Genomic DNA, 15,941 nt, shown 5'->3' on the forward strand with positions numbered 1-15,941 from the left:
AGACGTGGTGCATCCACAGTGCCTTCCAGAAACTGTTCAGCAAACACGTAGGAACCCGACCACAGGTGGGCCACTGTGGGCCCTGCTTTAACAGCACACAGACCCTCATGAGCTGTATTAAGGAGTTTTGTGTGTTACACTGAATTTGGAGTTCCTCGAAAACAATGAGCCTTTGTCACCACCCAGAACAAACGTGCAAGGAGGGAGAGTGTGTTCTAAAGCACAATGTGACATTTTCCGAGCGCTTCACTGCACCTGGCCTTGTGTGAGGTACTCTACTCAAGTTAGCTCTCAGTTATCCCCGGCATTATTGTTCTCATTCTACAGACTTTATGCCTGAGGCTTTCCAGAGCCACACAGCAGGGAAGGGGTAGAGCTGGGATTCCAACCCAGATCTGTCTGAAGATGCTCAAAAAATGTTACTTTCTCTTGTCCTTCTTTTATGACTCAGTTTCAAACACTCAAAGAGTTATACAGCTGAGGGGTCCTTCGAAACAGTTTTACGCACCCCTTTCCTCCAGGCATCCATTTGCCCGTCACCCCTCCTGCGCCACCCCATCCATAATGTCTGTACTGGGTGCTGGCTCTTCCAGGCCCCTTGCTGCAGCCAGTGAAAGCAGGAACGCATCAGGCAGAAGCCAGGCCTCAGGAGGGCCCTGGTCCGCGCTGAGGAGGAAAGCAGGGCTGCCAGATGGCATACTGCTGGTGGGCGGGAACTCACTCACCCGTACTTCTTTCTCCTTCCTGATTCCATCGGGTCTCAGGCCGCTGTCTCCTCCCCCTAGACTCTGCACCCCTCTGCTCTGGGGGCACCCTACAGTTTCCTCTTTCACAGCACTCACCACACTGAATTGTAATTCCTGTTTTCTTTCCTGTATCTCCACTAGACTGCGAGCCCTGTGAGGCCAAGTATTTGGGTCTCATTTGGTACCCAGCAAAGCGCCTAGCCCATGCAATAGGTACATGGAAAACTTTGGTTGAATGAACAGATGGCTGAAAGAAGTGAACAACCCCACGAATTAAGCATTCCCCCCCCCCCCCCATTTTACAGTGAGGCAACCAGGGTTCAGAGAGAAACTTGCCCGAGGTCACTCAGCTACAAGAGGGGCAGAAGGTGATAAGAGCCCAAGTCTGTCTGGCGCCAAGCCCATCGGCTCTCTGCTGCCCCCTGCTGCCCTATGCCTGCCCTCCGCTGCTCTAGGCCTGCCCCCTGCGCCTCCCCAGTCCCCACTGTCCCTCCCAGCTGCCCACAGGCCCACAGCACGGCCTGTTCCGGGACCGATTCCAGCAGCTCGGCTCTTCCGCCACCACCAGGTTGCCTTCTCCACTGCGCAGAGCCCCAGCTCCGACAGCCTGTTTGCCAACCTCGCCTGTCAATGAATTATTGATTTCCGCCCTTGGCAGGCATCGGAGATCTTTGTTGTTGAGCACTCCAGCTTTCGTGAAACTCTAGGAAATAATTGTTCACAGACAGGGTTCTATTAATTATAAAGAGGACTTAATTTCAGTGAGAAGCCGATGGGCCTGTTTCTAAAGCCATTTCCCTGAGTTGCTGATAAGGCCCCGGGGCCTGCTGCTCTGACGAGCTCCCCGAGCCACAGGAGGGACAAGTAGGTAGTAAGCCAAGAAGATAGGGCCCAAAGTGTCCCCCAAAGCAACCAAGAGCAGGGACACCTGAGGATCCCCCAGGAAGCCCTGTGGGGTAGAGGAACTCCCTGAAAATCATTTATAAACCCAGCAGAGAGCAATAAAGCAGAGTAAGAGGGTTTATATAAATCACTGCTTGTCAGCTTACTAAGCCTTCTTGCCAAGAATGCATTTTTTTACCATTCCTCCATCTAATACCACCCCTCATCCTTCTAGTCCCAGCTCAGACGAGCTTATCCTTGAACCCCACCTTCTCCACCTCACTCCTCCACCTTCAGGCTGAGATACCCTGAGCCTTGTTTGCTCCTCGACACTCTGGAGCCCTTCCTTGAAACTGAGCCTCTACAATCAGACAGGCCTGTGTTTGAGTGTTGGCTTGAATACTCGGTGGGCCAGTTACAACCTCTTTGAGCTTTCAGTTCTCTTAGATGTAAAATCAGGATAGTAACAGCACCAGTTATATAAAGTTATTGTGGAGATGAAATGAGACAATGAATGTGACCAGGAAATGTTAGCTTACAGCCATTACTGCTCTTACGCCATCAGTTATTTGTTGTCACGTCTGTCTTTCCCACTAGGTGATGAGTTTTTCAAGAGTAGGATAGTGTCTGGTTCATTGTTGTATCTCCAGTGCCCAGGAAAGGACCCAGCACAAAGATACCCCCTGAACAGTTTCTGAGTGGAAGGATGGGTGAATGGATGGATAGAGGATGGCTGGATGTCCTATGATCAGGAGTAGAGCCACATGCTGTAGCTTAATAAATATGTGTAGATTTGACTTAGTTATGTAATCTGATTTTCCAGGATTTTTCCTTTGCCTCACTCTCTTTTTCTCTCCCCACCCCATCAGTCTATCCTTGGGGTGCAGTGTGAAGTACAAAAGCAGCTCAAGGCCTTCGTCACCCTAGAACGTTTTGACCAGCTCTATGGCTCAACAATCACCAGCTGCCAACAGGCCCCAAAGACAAAGAAGTTTGCATCCTATGGCTCAGTCTTTGGCAAGGGGGTCAAGTTTGCACTGAAGGACGGCCGAGTGACCACCGATATCATCAGCGTGGCCAACGAGGACGGGCGGAGGGTTGCCGCCATCTTGAATAATGCCCACTACCTGGAGAACCTGCACTTCACCATTGACGGGATGGACACCCACTACTTTGTGAAACCGGGGCCCTCGGAAGGCGACCTGACCATCCTGGGCCTCAGTGGGGGGCAGCGAACCCTGGAGAATGGGGTCAACGTCACGGTGTCCCAGATCAACACGATGCTCAATGGCAGGACTAGACGCTACACAGACATCCAGCTGCAGTACGGGCCGCTGTGCTTGAACACCCGCTACGGGACGACGCTGGACGAGGAGAAGGCGCGGGTGCTGGAGCTGGCCCGGCAGAGGGCCGTGCGCCAGGCCTGGGCCCGCGAGCAGCAGCGGCTCCGGGAAGGGGAGGAGGGCCTGCGGGCCTGGACAGAGGGGGAGAGGCAGCAGGCGCTGAACACGGGGCGGGTCCAGGGCTACGACGGCTTCTTCGTGATCTCCGTGGAGCAGTACCCAGAACTGTCAGACAGCGCCAACAACATCCACTTCATGAGACAGAGCGAGATGGGCCGAAGGTGACAGGGAGGGCCACGGCCTGGACTTCTTGCCAAAGACAGCTACTCTTTTGTGGCCGCACAGCTGACTGTGTTGTACTTTTAAAAAGAAAACCCTTTTTTAACAAGTGCAGAAAAGAAACAAAACAAAAAAAAAGATACTGGTTGCATTAACTCATGCAACATCTTTTTTTTAAGAAAAGAAAAACACAAAATTGGCCTTCACACATTTTTTGCAAAGAACAGAAGGTATTTTTTTTCTGTAGTGTGATCACAATGAAAACTTTATTGTCTTTTGTTCCCTTTTCCCTGAGGATTTTTCCTTGTTGTTTGGGGCACATTTCTCCTCTCTGAGACGCATCTCCTGGGGGGTGTCCTTGTCTGTCCCTTGGTACCCAGTGTGATGTGAGACACGAATGTCTGTGCTAACTTGTCTCATGTGCAACCCTTTCCTCAGCGGGGGTCGGGCAGGAGTGAGGGGTGCAGGTAACAAGCCGTACAAAACGTCTAAGGGGGCCTGGAAGGAGGGTCTGCCGGACCCGAGGATCCCCGGCTAAGCTCCCGCAGACGAGCGACGGCTTTTTATTCACTGTGTTCCGTGCCTCCGGAGGACTACGGATGGCTTCATCTCTCTCCGGGGAATTTCGTTACGTCATTCAGCACCTCTTTCAAGCCCCCGCAAACTCCTGTTCAAGCTTTATATTTTGATGCTAAATGAAACCCCCTGCCCCTTTTGCAAATCCTGTGTAGTTGTTGGTGCCACCCCCGTGCTGGGATGGAGAAAGTTTCTCCCAGGTCCTTTCCCCCAGTCTGGTGACATAACGTCCTGAGGCTAAGAGCCTGGTCCTCCCCAGGAGGCAGAGGCACCCAGGACGACTGTGGCTGGCCCGTCCTCCCATGATGTTCCTTACTCATCTCCTCCTCTCTCCCAAGGTCAGATGTGAGAACCAGCACAGCACAGCAAGCCCTCAGTGTGGGCACCGTGTCCAGGGAGGGGAAGGCCACCCATGGCATAAAGATGGCAGTGGTGGCAAGGGTACCAGCCTGCCTTCCTGGGTGAAGCCCTCTCCCCACGACTTTGGGTATCTCCCCTCCACTGCTCAGCTGCCACCACTGAGAAACCGGAGTGTGGAGAGAGGTGCTCGGTGGCCTTCGGTTCCGGAAAGATGTTTAAGAAAAAGTCAGCCAAAGAGAGGAAGGCACGAGCCACGCTTCCTTCTAACCTGCTCCGACGGCTCCTCTGCCTTCCACCTGTGGGTTAAGGGCAGAACCGAATGCAGCAGGAGAGGCGTTCGAGAAACTCCTCCTGTGAAACGATCCTTAAACAGCTTCCCCTTGAGAGGAGCCCAACCAAGGTTCGGAAGAAAGAGTGAAAAGAAAGAAAGAAAAGAGATACCTTGGGGCGGCCTGGTGATGTCATGCAACCCGGCCAGGAGTGGAGGCCATTCCTGAGGCTGGTGCCCATGGATCCTGGAGACCAGGCTACAGTTGTCCCTATGGAGACCTATGCCTGACGTCATTAGGAGGAGACTCAAGCCCTCTCAGGAGTGGGTACAACCCATTTCTGGAGGGCAGGCCCAGGGAGAGACAGCAGCCAGCCAGGCCAGAGGGAGCATGGAGGGGAGGGAGGGAGGGGGGAGGCAGCAGGAGCTAGGAGCTTCTGGTTCCTGGTTTGTCTGCCTAATTACCACCGTCATCACCACTCACAGGAGGCTCTGGGAGACCAGGAGGGGAAGCCACATGCTTCCTTTGGAGCTGGGCTTCGTAGAAAATGGGACTGTTATGGGTTACATTTACATTAAGTGTGGAAAATGAATTCTGAGTCCGAGCTATTCCCCGTGGCAACCTTGTTGGACTGATAAGCTCATGGCACCCTTATAGCCTTACTCACAGAGTCTTCAGAATATTACACAAGTTAATGAAACCAAGAAGGTCTCTCACTGCACGCGAATCGGAGCGGCGTAGAGCCCGGGCTCTGCCTGGCAGAGGGAGGCACCCACAGCTTCTCGGGAGAGAAGCTTTCGCCTTATGTCATCCCACTGGGATTAGAGGATGTGTTTCGATAAGTGCTCTTCCTGTTTCCAAAAAAAAGTCACGCTGCTGCGACAGGGCACCTTGGCCTGTTTGTCCCCTGGTCTCCTAGTGCCTCTGGGTCCAGAACTCTGCAGAGTCCGATGCAGGGCTCCTTGGGTCCACCGTACGCAGCAGGAGGTGGTGGTGGGCTCCCATCCAGCCGGATCCTTCTTGGGGGGATGAAAAACAGCTTGGCCTGAAGAACACAGCTTTTTATCCAAAATAGACTTATGCCTCTCAAAATGTACTCTTGACATAGGGGCCCTTGGGCAAAGCTCTCCTTCAATAGGTCTAGTTGATCATTTCTATCCTGGCTGCCCGACATCAGTCAAGACCTACTGGGGACGTCCACTCAGAGCCCAGAGACGGCAGGAGGGCCAAGGGAGTCACCTCCCTGCACCTCCCTGACCTCTGGCCCTCCACCACCACCACCAAAGTAATAGTGTGGACTTTTAAAGATCAAAAACAGAATTATTGAGCATTCCTTTTCTTTAAATGATTGCTGTTATATTTCTCCTGGGCTGTATACCACCAAGGAGGCCCAGCTTCTGTGCAGGGAGAAGCTGGAGCATCCCCAAGCGTTAGGGAAAGGATCTCAGGTGTGGAGTAGGCAACATCGCGCACCTCGGTTTTGCATCGGTGCTGTTGCTATGGGAGACGTGCTTCTGGCCCCGGTTTTGTTGGCTGCTTTGGAGTCGGTTTCCATTCAGGTTGGCAGGTGACTCTGTGCCTCGCCTCTCAGTCTGCCCTCCTGCTGAGACCAGCAATCCCAATCTCGCAGCAGGAGTGAAGCTGAAGGCATAAGCCAGAGGTCCCTGTGCCCGTTCCGGGGCCTCGAGGCATCAAATCCACTCCCTAGAGCAACCAGCCCTCCTTCACTGGCCCAGGCTCTTGATTCTGCAGGATGTCAGCTTCTGACCCTAGAAAGAGGTTTATTTTGGAAGCGTTCCCCCCTGCCCTCCACAGCTGCCACCAGCCCCTCATCCTCAGCCCTCTGCCATCACCTGAAATAGTTTAGCGATGAACCAACTCTGTTTTTCATCGGATGAGATTTCCGTTTAATCCGCCCTGCGGACACAGACCTGGAGGGCAGGGTCTGGAACAGTCCCTAAGAAACCGACCCGAGGCTGACAGTAACCGGGAGGTGTGCTTTTAAACACTCGGGACGGGGCGGGGCTGGGAGCTGAAGGTGACAGCTGGCAAGGAAGGCGAGTAAAACCCGGCAGTGATTTTATAGACATATAACAAGGAATCGGATTTGTTTTAAAAAAGTAAGGACCTTTTCAGCTCTGACGTTTAAGTGCCACCTGTATAGAGGGCAGGAGTTTCCATTATGCAGAGGCAAGGCTCTCCGTGTGAAATCTTAGAACCCAGTTTCACACCTGCAGCCCTATTTTTTTTCCTCCGAGGAGGGAGCTTGCGCAGCCCCAGAGGGGTCCCCTGCTTTGGGGTTTGAGCTTCGGGTGCTCAAAGTCAGATCTCCTCTCCATTCCTCACAGCAGCCACTACCCCCAGGTCATGGCTTCTGGTCCTGAGGTGGAGCTCGCCTCCTGAGGGGTCCCAGAAAGAACTCTGTCCCCCCCTGGGATCCTCATTAGGACTAACAGCCCTCATTCAAGGCTCATAATTCCCTGCTAGGTTTATACACTCATCTATATTTTATTGGAGAGGAGGAGATTCAGAGAAAGGACTCCGGAGTTCAAGGCCCTTTCATTTAACCTTGAAAAAACAGCAAACTCATTTTAAAGACTCATTGCTCAGGTGATAGAAACTCTATCCTCTGTAACCTTTTTACATTCTCAAAAACCAGCCTCGTGTACACGACCGCCCCAGACAGCGGTGAGCTCTTAGGTTTCATCATGAATGTGGAGATCAGAGTGGGGGGAGGCCTAGGTGGGGCCACCGTTGGGTTTCTTACCCTCTCTGGAATGCCAAAAGCATGCTACTGGGCCACCCCTGGGTCCCAAGAAAATGTGATTGATTCTGAGGGCAAACTGCCAACAGAGAACCAACCCCTGGGCAGCTCAGTCATCCTGTCAGAAGCTGGGTCACAGAAGTCTAGCGGTGCCCGGCGGCCCAGGATTCATCCAACCCCAGAACCCCACTTTTCTAAGCCTGCCTGTTCCCGAAGACTTCTGAACCCGCAGCTTGGGCAGAAGGACTCTCCCGAGCGGCCTCTGGATGACCAACACTGGAGACTCTGGCCTTACCATGCAGAACTAGTTTTCCTGAAGTCTGGAACTCATTTTGAGAAGTTTTTTTCTCAACACCTTTGTGTTTCTAACACTGTATTCCTGACTGTGTAAATACCGACAAGGCTGTAAATAAATGCAGATGTAGATACCTTCTAGAAAAAAAAGGCATAAAAAACAAAACCAGAAGTGACCCCGTGTAGCCTTCGTTGACAAATAAAAGAATATTTTGTGTTTAAAGGTGTCGAGTGGCCTTTGTTTGGAGAGTAGGGGCTGCCTGAGGCAGCCCTTCTAGATGCTGCTCTTCTCAGGATAACCTGCAGGACATTGGTCCTTGGCCCCAACATCCCCCTTAATCCCTCCAGATGGCAGCTATCATGGAGAGGCATTCCAGAGGACACAGACCCTGGGGCTTAACCTCAAGGATGTCAAAGTACTTTTGACATCAGCTATGTCCCACCACTCCCCCAGGCAACATCCCAGTTACTGCCCTTAAAGGCCTCGGGGACAGACTCCAGGGGGTGGGACAGCCGGGTGGATACCGCCCTGAAGAGAGAGCCTGTGCTCTGCCACTGGGCACAGAGCTGTCCACGAGTTGTCCACGGTGCCACAGTGGTCCACATGGGGTGTGGACAACTTTTAAAAATGAGTGCATATTCACGATACAAATTATTATAACCACACAACACAACTTGGCAAAAGAGAAAGGAAGAAAATTCGTTTACAATTGTTCTTATTTTTTCCCCTCTTTGTTCTTAATGTATCATTTACATATATATATATATATATATATAATCACAGCATACAGGTCATTTTTCACTCTGCTCTTCTCACTTAACCTCACATTTAACCTCTCAGTTCTAGAATTCCCAGATGACAGCTGGTCACTTAGGAAAGTACATTTGCTAAGCTCAGCTCCCTGGTGTGAATGGCAAACCTTATGAAAATTCAATAATTGAGGACAGGAGTAAGAGCAGAAGGCTCACTGTTCTCCCGTTCGCCTCAGCACTGGCCCACCACCAGGCCCTCTGGGAAGGACCTTCCAGCTTCGGGCCCCATTCTACCAGGCAACTGTGAACTCTCCCCCAACAGCCTTGAGCTCTTCACCAGGCAACTGTGAGCTCTCTCCAGGCACCACTGCCCAGACCTTCACTCTTGTGGTGCCAGGAGGCACCTGCAGTGGGAGGAAAAACCTGCTTTTGGAGCCAGACCAAAGTGGGTGCAGAACTTGGCTCTAGCATTTACTGTGTGATCTTAAGCAAGTCATGTAACCCCCTGAGGCCTGGATCTTCCATCTATAATGAGGCTGTGATGGTGTATAACCTCCCTGTTACTGCTCAGATCACCTGATGAGAGGGTAAGTCGTGTCACACATTACTCAGTGCACAGCAAGTCTTCACCCACATAAGTTTTCCACCTCACACCTTCCTCCCCAGCTCACCCACCTCCCCCTTTCCACTACACCAGTGGTTCTCAAATTGGACCTGCATCAGATTTACCTGGAGGGCTCATCAAAACGGATTGCTGGGCCCACACCCAGAGTCTGTGGATCAGTGGGTCTGTGATGGAGCCCCATGGTTTGCATTTCCAACATGTTTCCAGGTGACACTGATGCCCCCTCAGGCTCTGAGAAGCGCTGTTAACTGCACTACCCTTTACCTTTGGTACGGAGTAAGCTATCCCCGGACCTTAGATGCCGTTAGTCAATGAAACCTGCCAGTAGAGTGGGTGCTTCAGGTCCTCCTCTGCCACTCCCCCCGCCCTTCCCCACTACACTACAGTCAGCTGCACAGGGAATGCGCCCCGCCCCACCATACCCACGGACATCCACACGCGTGCCCCACCGCGCACGTGGCTCCTTCGAGCCCAGCTGAAGCCCTCTCTCCGAAGCACTCGCTGAGCATCTGCCACGTGCAGGCCCTTTGCAAGACTGGGTTATTTTGGGTAAGAGCTCCTTGAGACTATGACTATAATCTTCTCTGTGGGTCCCCAGTGCCCAAAGCAGGTGCTCGGCTATGGGTCACCCTAAGTTTGCCTTAGGGGTCCACTCTGTCTGGTGTATTTGGGAAAGAGGGCGGTTGTCTCCTGTCTCTGAATGGAGCCACCTCTCCTCTGAACTGGGTGTTGCACCTCCCTCTCCTGGCTTCCTGGTAAATCTGTTGCACCTGCCACGGGCCTTGAGAAGGGAAGAGAGTGGAGAACAGAGGCATCTCCTCCCCAGATGCCCTGGCCCTCCCTGTGCTCTGCGGCCCGGCCTCAATCTTACACTGGTGATTCTTGCTCTCCTGAGCCCCTGGCAGCCTTGGAGAATACCACACACAGCATGTGAGGAAACTGACTTTAAAAGTGAGTACTAATAACCCTTTTCCACCTTAGGAGCATCTAGACCCTGGGGGAAGTGGGGGAGGAGTATCTAGGAGTTAAACCTCGCAGGCTTTCCGTTTGGGATCATCCCTCCCTGGCCTGTTCCCAGTCCTCAAGCTGGCCTCGCTGTGGGTATCTCTCCTTCCAACCCCACCCTAAAAAGCTCTTCATGGGGGAAACTCCATCCCTACAGAGGGTGAGCAGGCAATCAGCAAGTAATTCGCAAGCCGGAATTCATCCGTGAGTCTGGAATAGCCCAGGGCAGGCTTCAGTCACCCCACCCCGAGGCCAGTCTCCTTTCAAAGATTCAGGGGCAATAGGGATTGCAAATACATTCTTATCTTTCAGTAATACAAAGATTACTTGTAGAGACACACACCTGCAAGGACAAATATCAGTTCTTAGGAGCAGTAGAGTCCTCAGCGCCTTGGGCAAAATAGAAGCATTTTCCTCCCTCCCCTGTAATCTGCAAGCTCACTCGTGCCCACCGGGGAGTAAGTCCCTGACGTAGTGTGCAGAGCACTTGGGCCTTTTCTTTGTCATCCTCTCTGCAGCCTTAAAAACATGCCCACTCCACTCTCCCAGGACTAAGTCCTTAGGGTAAAAATCCCTTCCCCAGCCTGTGAGGTGGGAACAGAGGAAGTGGAGTCGTTATTTCAGATACAGATGCTTATTATAGGACTAAGCGGGTGGGCAGGTAAATGGATGGGAAGAGAATGGATGATTAACCGAATGAATGGCCCTACAGGAGGTCTAGAGGAGGAATTGCAATTAATCAAACTTTTAGTAAGCACTTCACGCGTGTAACCCAAGCAGCCTTAGAGGACCTAAAGATGTAAAACAGGACCCTTTGCTTGTACACATCACCACTCAATCAGAGGGTCTAGAAAGATTTGGAAAACAGACTCTGATACCAAGGAGCACGTGCTCTGAGGCCTCAGCTCCAAGATTGCTAGAACTCTGAAGTCTGGTAAAGGAGCAGACACCTTCCAGGTTTGCCATGGGAGAAGTGGCCAGAGGCCTAGTCTCTGGAATCAAGAGGCACCATAAGCTTCATTCAATCTAGGGAACAGGGAGTTGCCAGTTTTGTAGCAGAAGCACAGCAAGGCAGCCAGGTGCTCCAGGCACTATAGGTCCCCCATCCATGTGTAAGGGTCAGGTCCCGACCCTGAGGGGAGGTGCTGGGCACAGACAGCTGGGCTGGGCAGGTACCCTGCATCCATACCTTACTGACATGGGTTTGGTTGTAGGAAGACCAAGCTCTGGAGGACTGAAGCCCACAGCCATATTCAGCAGCAACAGGACAGCCCCAGCTCCCACCTCCTGCCATGGCAGGGGCTACTAATGTGCTCCTGGCCTGATCAGCCTGTGATTTCAGCTAGGCACCCAGCTAGCTCGAGGGGAAGGTGGAAGTGGGCCGTGTGCTAAGAAAGTGGTTCCAACAAAAGCCACTTTCTACAGTGCCAAAGAAGAGGGGCTCAGGGTGGGCTGAGCGGAGAGAGAATGGAATCTGAGAACATTTCCCGGGAGAGGCGGGTTTAGTGAGAGGGGTTAGATGAGAGTGAAAGACATTCCTGGTGGGAGGAAGGTGTGCTGTTCGCATGGGCCTGGGGGAGTCTGGGCCTCCAAGCCCTGTTCCCGTGAACCTGGTCTAGGCAGGTATAAAGCCCCAAATTCCCAGGGATCCGATCTAGCATGGCAAAACACACAGCAAAACAACTTTTTGAACACAGCAAATCACACAACAGTAGATTTTGACATGCAACAGCCACCCCCATGGGTATATCTAGGTTTGGGATAATCAAGGTGTGGGTTACGTGCATACACGAGCTAGCAGAAATGTGCTCTTTTTCCCACTCTAAAAGCATATCAGCACACAAGCAAGGGAGAGTGAGCCTATTACAGGGGTAATTTATACAAAAAGGAATTATTTTGCAAAGCTGTATTTCATTTTCATCATGACTTACTCCTGACACATTGCATCACTGTTTATGGTGACATGAGGACCGGGAACCATCGCTACCTTCTTTTTCCTTCTTTCTGTCTCGAGTTGGGGAGTCCCCATGAGTATACCCTAAACAAGGAAGGGCTTGTCTGAAAGTAAGTAATTAGGACTTGGTCCCCAGAAAAGCAGGAAGGTAAATGAAGGTGAGGGACAAGAAAGGAAAGTGGGCCACCAAGGGCTTAAGATCAAGCAACGTCCCAGGAGAACAAACCCTGACTCAGCCCAGTAGGGGAGTTGTGGCAACAATCTAAGTCACACCTGAGAGTTGTTCCCAGCTGGGCTGAAGTATTTACACCTCAGTACCTGTCAATCATCAGTTAAGGACTGTTCCTGGGATGTTGTTTCCCAGTCACTTCGGGCTCTCTCTGCACTGGGCAAAGGGAGCTCCAGCAGCCTGAGGACAGCCCACCTACAAAGAGTGGCAGGTGCTGGCTGTTGGGAATGAAAGAACACAGCTTTCATTCATTTCCATCCGAGGAGGGTGGTGGAGTCTCACAGCACCTGTTGTGGTCTTATTTCCTGCCTCATGGTGGGCACCTAGTAAACTCTGGCTGGCTGTTGGCTAGTGACAGGTGCATCCAAGAGAACAGAACACCATAATCCCACACAGGGCAGGACCCCACCTGGTTTGCTTACCACTGTATCCTTGGCACCTGGCACAGGAAGCATTTATACGCATTTGGTGGATAGAGAATGAATGAATCTCCCTCATGGTGATTCTGTGGTCTCAGATCTTCTCCAGGGCCTCCCTAGTTCTGTCTTTCATTGCTCACCTGACTCGGTTGATGCTGCCAGAGACCGTGGAGCAGTCAGGAGGAGCACCCTGGGGCCTCACCACATGGTGACTCTCCTCACTGAGCAAGCACTGCCCAGTCATTAGGCCCAATGTCTGCCTGTTCTCTCCTGATCAGAGGCTTCTGAGGGTAAACAGTGTTGCTCAGTGGGGAGAGCTCAGTGAGATCCGATACTTTCTACATGAAATCTCATTTGAACCTACAGAAATACTCATGGTAGGTCTTATTACCTCCTACTTTGCAGAGGAGACCTGGAGATGTTCATGAGTTGTGCTGTTAGAATCAGAATTTGAATCCAGGTTTGCTTCACTCCGAGTTCTAGGTTATTTCTCTCGTGTCTTAAAATTGGGGAGTAAGGACGTTTCTGATCTGAAGGGCTTCATACACTGAAAAGTCTGCTGATGGCCAATCACCTTTCAAGCAGCCAGTGGGTCGCCTAATGACTGTTCAACAGACACAAGGCCCCCGAGACTTTGCTCAACTCCAAACTCAGGGCTGCCTTGTGGCGCATGCAGGCTGTGCAGCCACATGGGGCCTTGGAGTTGGAAGGGCCCCACTCTTGCTTTAATGCTCTGCTGTCTCCATGTCAAAACTGAGTTGTTTTTGAACAAGGGGTCCTGTATTTTCCTTTTGCACTGGCCTATACAAGTTACATAGCCAGTGCTCCCCACACTGCTTGCCCAGTGTGGACAAACTTGCAGCATTTCTAGCACATTCTCAGGGCTCCAAGGCAGAGGGTGAGCCCTGGAAGCCCAAGGGTGCTATGGGTGAGAAATCTCTTATATATCATTGGGGGCTGGTGGTACTGAACAGAACCAGCCAACCCCGCCAACACCAAGCCAGGAAATCACCACTCAGTGGTAAATACCTAAGTTCACTAAGGTGGCAAAGACCTGGGAAAGAATGAGGTGTGAGGACAGTTGGGCACAGAGAAGCTAGCAGGCAGTCACAGTTACATCTGGATGAGGGAGGCTTCCAGAGGGAGGTGGCACCTTGACTTAAGAGAAAGGAACGAAGAAAGGCATAGTGAAGTCAAGGCACCGGGGCCCCCTGCGGGTATCCTGGCAGGTCTCCTGGCAGTTCTCCTGGGCAAGGCAGGGGAGGGACTTCAGGAATCAGGACTGGACCTATAGGCAAGGACAGGGCAGCCAAGTAGGCTTAACTTTTCCTTTCCCATCCCCCAAGTTTTTGTGTTACTGCCCCATGTGCATTCTCCTGTGTCAGTCTCCATTTCCACCCCAAATATTACCAGGTGGCTGGGATTTACTGAGATGAGGGGTTTGATTTTCTCCAGATACATGTTTATCTGCTCTTCCACTCTAGTGTGCAGGGCAGGTGATGAGCTTTCACCTTAAAGATTTATTTACCTCAATGGCGCCACCTAGTGGTCATCTATCACATGTTCCCATCTCTCCAGACTAACATGCAGAAAAACAGAGCGAGATTATATAAAACCATAATAATCCCCTGTCCCTGTCCCTGCCCCTGCACTTGTGTGGTTCAGACAACCTTCATACAGGAATCCCTTTGACCTGAACAACAGCCCCAAAGTTGAGCAATGACTCTTGGAAGATGCTCCCCAAATCACCACACACACACACACACACACACACACACACACACACACACATCAGAGAGGGGACAGAGTTCTGGAGGTCCCTTCCTCCCCTGCCTCAGTGTCTTCTGTGTCTTGGGGCACTCTGAGGAGGGTCCCTCAATCCTAAATGTACTGTCCCTAGCACCACATGATGACTGCAAAGGTCACTGCTGAGCCTGGAGTTTGAAGAAGATGGACAAAGCAGTACTCAGGACGCGTGGGTTTGGAGACTTACCTAAGGCCTCTTCAAACAATCAGTAATGATAACCTCAGTTAAAAGGAGGAGCAGGAGAGGAGAAGCTGGAGTGGAGGCTGGTGCTTCTTGAGAGCCACCCCCTTTTCCAACAGCCACACTAGGCCCTTTAGGTATCTTCCTTGAATGCATTTCTGCAAGTGCATTAAACCTGTCTCAGAGCAAGGCAAGGTCCCAATGACAATTAATAGGCACTGTGTGCCAGGCACTCTTCTAAGCAGTTTAAATGTACTTCCTCACTTAGTTTTCACTCTAGTAGAACAAGGGAGGTGCTATAGTCGTCATTCTGGAGGTGCAGAAACCGAGGCACTTGTCAAAGAGCATGCAGCTAGTAAGTAGAAAAACAGATTTGAACCTAAGCAATCCAGTTCCAGGGCGCGCACTATTACCCCCCAGGCTACCTGTTTGACAGACAAAAAGAAAATGCACATAGCCTGTCCTGGAGTCTGCAGGGAAAGAACAATATGCAATTGATTGTCCAAAATGCATTTACTTGTTGACTCATTTGACAAACTTCCTGAAGGACAGACATCTTACGCCAGGCGCGGGTGGGTGTGTACACAGACATCTTACGCCAGGCGCGGGTGGGTGTGTACGTGTAAATTACCCCAGTGTGATGGGGAAGAAAGCTGAACCAGGCTCGACCTGCACACAGGTGATTCAGGCTGGAGCACGAGGCCCTGGGCAGGAAGCGGAGCCCAGGCACAGCTAGCCAGGCAGCCCCCAAACTCTAGTCTACCTGGATCTAAGGCATACCCAGCAAATAAGGAATCCTCAGAAAACTTTCACTAGAACCCTAATTATATCTAAGAAGCTCCACTGATTCTCTTCCTTCAGCTTTATGCCTCCTACCTGGTGGAAGAGGCAGGGCCCTACTTCTCCCTGCAAAACACTATTAGCTCCCTCATGGCACCAGGGTTTCCAGATGGACTGGCCTGAGCTGCCATCTACTGGGCAACTATACACAATGTGCTGGATCCTGCCAGGGTCCGCCTTCCTCCTGTGCAGGAGGAAAGGGGCCTAAGGTCCAGGAATCCTTTGATCCTGGAGCAGCCCCGAGAGAGGCCGTCCTCTCCTGTGTTTTACAAATGAAGAAGAGGCCGAGACTGAGAGGTGACCAGAGCTGTAATAGCTTCGTTACCGTTTTTCCAGGCACTGCGCTAAGGACCTTACAGTCATCATTTCCTTGAATCTTCTCAAGAATCCCATGAGATTTATCTCCCTTTCACTCATTATGGCTCTGAAACCCCTTAATCTGTCATAACTTCACCTTCTCCTTAATGCCATTTATTTGTTGGTGATGTCAGGTCATTTGTACTACAGAAGGCCTCATGACCTGGATTGGGGTGATGGCTCATTGGAGTGTCATTTCACTCTTAGGCTCCGTGTCTCCTGTAAGCCGGCATGCAGCTCTGAAGGCTTGGTGGAATTC

At 51.6% G+C, this 15,941-nt stretch overlaps 1 protein-coding gene across 3 annotated transcripts in view; it reads left to right on the top strand.

The window, feature by feature from the left end:
• Positions 1-3,425, top strand: part of TENM4 (teneurin transmembrane protein 4) — a 2,309,694-nt gene extending 2,306,269 nt beyond the window's left edge. For all 3 annotated transcript variants that reach the window (XM_081155445.1, XM_081155446.1, XM_081155447.1), the window contains one exon: positions 2,498-3,425. In XM_081155445.1, coding sequence (XP_081011571.1) covers positions 2,498-3,256 — 759 coding nt within the window. In that variant the 3' untranslated portion in view covers positions 3,257-3,425. The remainder of the gene's footprint in view (positions 1-2,497) is intronic.
• Positions 3,426-15,941: the final 12,516 nt, after the last annotated feature.

This window comes from Miniopterus schreibersii (genome assembly GCF_964146895.1).
Source record: "Miniopterus schreibersii genome assembly, chromosome: 12".
NCBI lineage: Eukaryota > Metazoa > Chordata > Mammalia > Chiroptera > Miniopteridae > Miniopterus > Miniopterus schreibersii.